At 33.0% G+C, this 7908-nt stretch overlaps 1 protein-coding gene across 1 annotated transcript; it reads right to left on the reverse strand.

Moving 5' to 3' along the window:
- Positions 1 to 5580: 5580 nt before the first annotated feature.
- Positions 5581 to 7363, reverse strand: LOC139520818 (uncharacterized). Its single transcript, XM_071313792.1, has 2 exons — positions 7260 to 7363; positions 5581 to 6706 (listed from the first exon to the last, which is right to left on the reverse strand). Exon 2 carries the CDS (start codon positions 6693 to 6695, stop codon positions 5949 to 5951), a length of 747 nt encoding a protein of 248 aa, XP_071169893.1. The 5' UTR covers positions 6696 to 6706; positions 7260 to 7363; the 3' UTR covers positions 5581 to 5948.
- Between the last annotated feature and the right edge of the window lie 545 nt (positions 7364 to 7908).

A 7908-nucleotide genomic window follows, 5' to 3' on the forward strand; every position in this document is an offset into this window, starting at 1 on the left:
TTTATAGTAAATTTTTGTACATTTTTGTTATTTTTGTATTTGGCACAACTTTTTGGAATAATTCTCTCCGACTCCATTATTCGTAATTAATTTCGCAGTTCTCTTTATATGATAGTCTAAAAAACATTATACTGGATATCAAAATTTCACAAAAATCCGTATAAAGAAAGATACATTCTGGATCATCAAGATCTACGGTTAAACATCTTTCTAAAGTGTTGACTTCTATTATTTCTGCAGCAAAAGATAGCCTTAAAAATATTGTGATGATATATATATTCAACCAGTGGTGTCAATCAGATGTGGATCTAAAAAATTCTAAAGATCTAATGCTTAATCTTAGATCACAATCTTTGCAATTTGTCAGAACATGAAGCCTTTTGATTTTTCTACGCCTACCCTATCCAGAGCACCTGATTTCACTCCCGGTTTTTAGTGGAGTTCGTGTTGTTTCTTATTTATTATTTATAACTGTTGATGTAAATGTCTTGATTTTGTGAGTCTTTGTTTACTCCTTGGTTTTGATTTGTATAGCCTTACACTACTTTTTCCCATGCTCAATTGAAAGATTGACTTTAACATCTCTCCAAAGGATGCTAATTTTGCAACCCTACTGGACAACTTGTGTTTTTTTTTTGTACTCGTATGAAACAGAATTTATTCAGAATCTTGTAACAGACAAACAAAAAAAAGCAATTTGCAAATTCTTTAATTTACTTTTAGATAAATATATTAATTATGGAGGATTCATAATACAACAGACAGTCGGTATTCCAATTGGTATTAATTGTGCACCCCTACTAGCCGATTTGTTTTTGTACTCGTATGAAGCAGATTTCATTCAAAACCCAAAAAGGCACCTTTCGAAATTCTTTAATTTTACTTTCCGATATATTGATGATGTCTTATTGAATAACCCATTGCCATATTTCAGCAAATACTTGCATCTCATATATCCCATTGAACTTGAAATTAAGGATACAACTGATACTAGAAGGACTGCTTCATACCTTGATCTTTTTCTCAATATTGACACAGATGGACGACTTCACACGAAAATATATGATAAACGGAACGATTTCAACTTCCTAATTATCAATTTCCCATTTCTCAGCAGTAATATACCATCTGCCCCTTCGTACATATCTCAATTGATACGTTATTCTCGTGCATGTTCACACTATACGGACTTCAGACACAGGAGTGTGCTCCTAACGCAAAAGCTGCTCCAACAAAGTTATGATGAGGACAGATTAAAAATGACACTCCGTAAATTTTGAAGACACCATCACCTTTGGTTGATCCATACAATGTATCTTTGTCCAAACTAACTATGGTCATTTTTACCACGTGGTAGATTGCGGTTTGTCATTACGTCGTCTGATCTTTTTATTACCGAACGTGACTTATTCCCGATTGTGACTGTTTTGCTGAGTGTGAATTCGCATTGCTATAAGACGTGTCACGGTACTTTTCCATCCCAAAATCATTTATTTAGTTTTGATGTTATATTTGCTATTGTCATCGGATTTTGTCAAATGTCATAACGTTTATAGTTATACATTTTATTTTTTCTGTTGTATTCGTGTGTTATGGTAAAGACAATTGATCATCCAGTTCATTTATTAGATTTTAGTTTGGATCAACGAAATTTACACTATATATTTGGTTTACAGTTTGATTCAGAAGAACACCGACATAGCTAAATAATACAATTAATTATCTATTTACTACTACAATTTGATATTAATTAGTATTGTAATTTTCACTGTTAATAGTAATAAACGTTAGACAAGTCATACAAATTTAATCTTGACTTCATCTAAATTCTTTCTTAATTTTGGGAACTCGTTTTAGAAAATCAAATGTGACGTCATTTTGAGCGTAACACTGGTTATGGCTAACAAGGCTGTGAATTTTTTTAATTTATCCGTTTTTGTTCGGTGGCTAGTCATCACTTCAGTTTAAGGTAGCACAATACAAAGATTTCATAACTCCAACTCCCAAGGTTTAAAATGTAACTTTCTTAATAATGCTTGAAAATTTATAAAAGTGGTAGTTCTGGATAGCTAACAGATTACTCTTTCAATTTAATGCAATGTTAGTATTATGCAACATTTATGTAACCAATTATAATGTTAACTGTGTCTAAAATATTTTGATTTTATTATAAGTTGTTCCTATGGGCATTATCTACAAAAGGGTGTTTCAGATTTCAGATAGAATGTAAAGAACAAATTTTACACCTAATTAAACATTATCTTCTTTTATGTGGTTAGGATGTTTACACTAATTACAGATTTATGAGAGAATGGAATCCCAGAGGGACAATTTGAGATATCTTTTTGAACCCCATGATGTGTTGATTAAGATTTCGTTAAAGTTTTCTGTATAGTTAAAGAGATGATAGTGCTAAATTCATTCAAGTGAACTGACCGAGATTTTGCCACTAATTACATAATAATTGATAACATAATGATTTTATAATAAAAATATTGCATTCATATAAAAGATTAATCTTTTATCTATCTATATACACCTCTTTTATTATTTTTTATGCATTCATAAGAAAGTTACAGCATTTTAAAGGTTAGTGATTGGAAGTAAAAAAATCTTTGTATTGTGCTACCTTAATCATGTATATTTATTATATAGTCATTTTATAAAATTTACTGTTTGCAAAAGTATGTATTATTCTAAATAATAAGGATGTTCTTGTCCCAGATGAATAAACCTGGCCGTATTGGTCACAACTTTTTGGAACTTTTGGTCCTCAGTACTTTTCAGCTTTGTACTTGTTTTGGCTTTCAAACTTTTTTCATCTGGGCGTCGCTGCCTAGTCTTGTGTGGACGTGGCGCGCATCTGGCGTTTTAAATTATAAACCAGGTACCAGTTGTTGGCTATTAATGATTTGTTTCTCTTTGCTTTCTCCCATTTATTTGTATTTATTTGTATTGGAGTCCTGTCATGTAATATTGTCATTTTAAAATGACATAATTAACATTGCCATTAAAGCGGGAGGTTTGTCATGCCACAAAACCAGGTTCAACCCACCATTTTTATCTTAAGATGCCCTGTACCAAGTCAGGAAAATGGCCATTGTTATAGTATAGGTCGTTTCTGTGTGTGTATTAAATCAAGAGTTCCAAATGGTGAAGTTGAAATCATCTCTTCGTAAATTTTACGGACGCCATCACGAGTTGGTTGACCGTTATGGAATAACCATTTCACAAATGATATCGGATATGTTCCGTACGTCGTAACTACAATCCCTTTCCCTTTCATGAATGTGACCTACCGAATTAAACTATTCGACGAATTTGTTATCTCATAAGCAACACGACGGGTGCCACATGTTGAGCAGGATCTGCTTACCCTTCCCGAGCACCTGAGACCACCCCTAGTTTTTGTTGGGGTTCGTGTTGTTTATTCTTGTTGTGTCATGTGTACTTTTGTTTGTCTGTTTATCCTTTTCATTTTTAGCCACGGCGTTGTCAGTTTATTTTCGATTTATGAGTTTGACTGTCCCTCTGGTATCTTTCGTCCCTCTTTTACATTGTAATGTTGTGTTTCTGTTGTGTCGTAGTTCTCTTAATACTCAGATTTGTTTTTTCTCTATAGATTTATAAATTTCTAACATCGGCATACTAATGTTGCCTATATTTATGTCCTATCACTAAAAAAACATATTTTAGCCAGTACTTGCATCTCATATATCTTATGAACTTGAAATTAAGGATACTACTGATACAATAATGACTGCTTCATACCTTGATATTTTTCTCAATATTGACACAGATGGACGCCTACACACTATAATCTATGACAAACGGAATGATTTCAACTTCACAAATATCAATTTCCCATTTCTCAGTAGTAACATACCTTCTGCTCCATCGTATGGTGTTTACATACCTCAATTGATACGTTTTGCACGTGCATGTTCACACTATACGGACTTCATATACAGGAGTAAGCACCTTACGCATAAACTGCTCCAACAGAGTTATGAGAAGGAAAAATTAAAAATGACACTCTTTCAATTTTATGGACATCATATCAAATTGCTTTATATATACGATGTGTCCGTGTCTAAAAGAAAGACGAAAGATACCAGTGGCACAGTCAAACTCATAAATCGAAAATAAACTGACAACGCCTGGCTTAAAATGAAAGAAGACAAGCAAACAATAGAACACATGACACAACATAGAAAACTAAAGAATAAGCAACACAAATTCCAACAAAAACTAGGGGTGATCTCAGGTGCTCCGGAAGGGTAAGCAGATCCTGCTCCACATGTGGCACCCGTCGTGTAGCTTATGTGATAAAAAATCCGGTAATAGTCTAATTCGGTAAGTCACATTCATGAAAGGGAAGGGGATTGTAGTTACGACGTAAGGAAAGTATTCGATATCATTTGTGAAACGGTTATTCCATAACGGTCAACCAACTCGTGATGGCGTGATTTCAACTTCACCATTTTGAACTCTTGGTTTAATAGCTTTAAATAGCAACCCTCTATCAAGAAAACCATGATAGGAAAGGCAAGCAAGGGAATATCGTATCAATTGGGAGATATATACCCCGTATGCAGGTGCTGCTGGAATGTTGTTTTACTTAGAAATGGAAAGTTCACAATTGGAAAGCTGAAACCAACTCTTTTGTCGTAAAGTTTTGTTTTCAACCGACCCTCATTGTCAATTTCTAGATGTAAGTCAAGATATGAGGCCGACTTAACTGTATCTGTTGTATCCTTTATCTCTAGTTCGATGGTATAGATGCGTTCAACATAATCACCAAATTTTGAATTATTTAGTGAGAGAACGTCATCTATATAACTTCTTATCTAACCTAATTAGTGACATGTTTACCACGTCTTGTGATTAAAAATCTATGTCGTCTGTTTGCTTTGAACTGAACGTCACCAATACCCGAATGTGATTGCTATACCGAGTGTACATGTGCATTGCTATACGACGTTTCTCGGTATTTTGTTTATCCAACAATTATGTACATGTATTTATTTTTTATGTTTCTGTTATGGTTGGATAATGTAGTATGCCTTATCGTCCACATATTAAAAAACAGCCCTTCAATACCATTATTGTCATGAAAATTGTTTTGACGGGTTTTGTGAAATCAATTTTATAAAATTGTATTATTTGTTTGTGTGTTTCTCTGTAATGAGTGTTCTTGTATGTGTTTGTGTTGTATTTCTGCCACGCAGTGTTGTCATTTTAACGATAGTTTTTTTTAAACATTGGCAATAAAAGCGAGATGTTTGACTAGCCATACAACCAGGTTCAACCCACCATTTTTCTTAATATGTCCTCTAAATTAGGAATATGGTAGTTGTTATCTAATGTTCTTCCGTCGGTTTTAGTTTTTAACCCCGGAATTGTTTTCTCTAGATCGATTTATGACTTTTGAACACCGTTATACTGCTATTGCCTTTCCTAATAAAGTTTACATACTTTGTCAACTCCTTTCTTGAATATTACAGGCTTGTCTTCGGGGGTTACGTCAAACCAGTATTCTCTTACACGCCTACCTTTCTTGTTATATTTGTAGGAATCTTTTGTTGTATCATATTTTATTTACATACACAAAATTACAAAGCAAATTCTATATTCATTTCAATTATGCATACACAGTTTGCTATAATCACAAATTATTCCTACACACAAATTAAACGATGACATACACAAAACAAAATCGAAATGTTTTTGACGGATAAATTAGCAATATACTAGTTTTAAACGATAAGAATCTGCCTTCGAACAATTTGAAATTTCTATATTTTAAAAACACATTTTTTTAATTTGCATGCCTGGACCAAAAGGACAAACACATGTCGCAAGAAGTTAAATCTTAGACACACATATACATTTGAAGCAATAGTACACTTAAGGATAACACCATATTTAATGATAATGTCTACGTTTTATGCTGAATAGCATCTGATTTGTTGTTCGATGCCAAACTTGAAATCACATTTCCCTGCCATGTCTATGACAGCACAGTTTCCCTCTTTTCTAATACCTTTTAAAGGCTTGTCTCCCAGCAGAACTTCCTTTATATCTCCCATAACAGTCATTACCAAATTATTGTTCTCTTTTTTGTTATGAATGTTTACAGTTATCTTTCCCTGAAGTATCACAGAGGATGTAAAGGTATAACTACATTGCTTTTCTTTAATCTGGAGCTCTGCATTTAACAATGATCTTGGTGGAACAGTCAAATTTCCTTCTGTCGCCCACGTTAGCGTTTTATTGTCAGAGTTTTCCTTGGCATTCTCAATGGACCATCCTTTTTCAAATCCAACGGACGCCTCTGCAACTTCACCTGGAGCCGATAAGGTTAATCCGACATTAAACCCCTTGGTACATCCTTTCGTTAGAGAGCTCGTGCATGTTGCTGTTGTCTGTCGTTCTGTCTTCAAGGAATGAGTTTGAGGAGTTTCACTGTCGTTGCGAAAAACAGACTTGAAAATAACATGAGATTGTGGCATCTCTCCTCGAGTCGTAGGAGTATATTTCGGTTTCTGAGGAACGAATTTTACACGATCCCAAAGGATTTCAAGGTAAGCGTCCTGAAACTTCATCGAAGAAGACTTGGATTTTGTCTTTTCAAAAGAAGTCCATGCCCAAGTCTGTACCATTTCTTCTAGATCTATAATTTCATCCGACATTTTAGTAGTAACTGAAATAAAAAAAATTGATAGAAGTACCATACCATTAAAAAAAAACATGTAACATGATTGCCAATGAAACAACTCTCCACAAGAGACTAAATGACACATTAACGTCCATTGTTGAACTTAATAACAGTTAAAATGAGAATGATTTGCTGTTAGCGCGAGAGACTGGATGAATAATAAGATGTATATACCGAATAAACGTTATTTTCAAAAATAAAGTAAAATGCTTATAACGTTTTATGAATACACTAACAAACGACCACAAATCTAAAAGTTTCATACATATTTCGTATAAACATAGTGCTACGTGTTAGTCTATATATAATAAGAGGGAATGACAAAAAAACCCAGTTCTTTTACATTCATATATTAGAATTATTATTGAGTTAAATTATCAATGTTTTAAACTGTTATGCTTTTATTCGAGTTTTAATGCCATGCAATATAAAATACGAGACATTGAGAACAATATATAAGACAATTACTTCAACGTTGAAGATTATAATCAACATTATAGATAGTATGACCATATTTTTTTTCTCTTAACTGTCTTACCTTTTTTCTTTCAAACGTCCTCTGAGTTCTTGTGAATAGTAGAGAATACAACTCCAGACAGAAGACGGCTTTTTATAGGCAAGTTATGACATCAGGGGTACAAAATAAGATTGGGTAAATTTAATGAAAATTTTTATTACGTATCATATATTTATAAAAAGGTTTTGTAAAATCAGTTTAATTTTATGAAATTCTTTTTCTATATTTATTTTAAAACATTTTAATTCGTAGGTCGTAATTTGCATATACGTTGGCTAAATCTGACGTGAAAATTTCCATTGCATATCCATTCATTTACATTGTAATAAAAATCCAAATTTAGTTCGAAATTTTAACTATTCCTTATTGATTTAAGTTTTCCGATATGTATGTTTTAAAACTATTTTAATCAATTTAAATACTATTTGAATGTCAAAAGTTTAAAAGTATCAAAGAGAGAAGATATTCCTAAACTAGCAATGATGAGGTTATAGAGCCTGGAAATCGTTCTTTTTTAAAATGATTATCAAATTAACAATCTTCGAATACTGTTTAATTAACTCATCATAGATAGCAGGATTGAAATTCTACATTTACGCCAGACGCGTGCCTCGTCCACAAAAGACCAACCAGCGACGCTTGAATAAAAAAATGTTTAAAGGCCAAACAA

Source organism: Mytilus edulis, chromosome 1 (assembly GCF_963676685.1).
Source record: "Mytilus edulis chromosome 1, xbMytEdul2.2, whole genome shotgun sequence".
Classification (NCBI taxonomy): domain Eukaryota; kingdom Metazoa; phylum Mollusca; class Bivalvia; order Mytilida; family Mytilidae; genus Mytilus; species Mytilus edulis.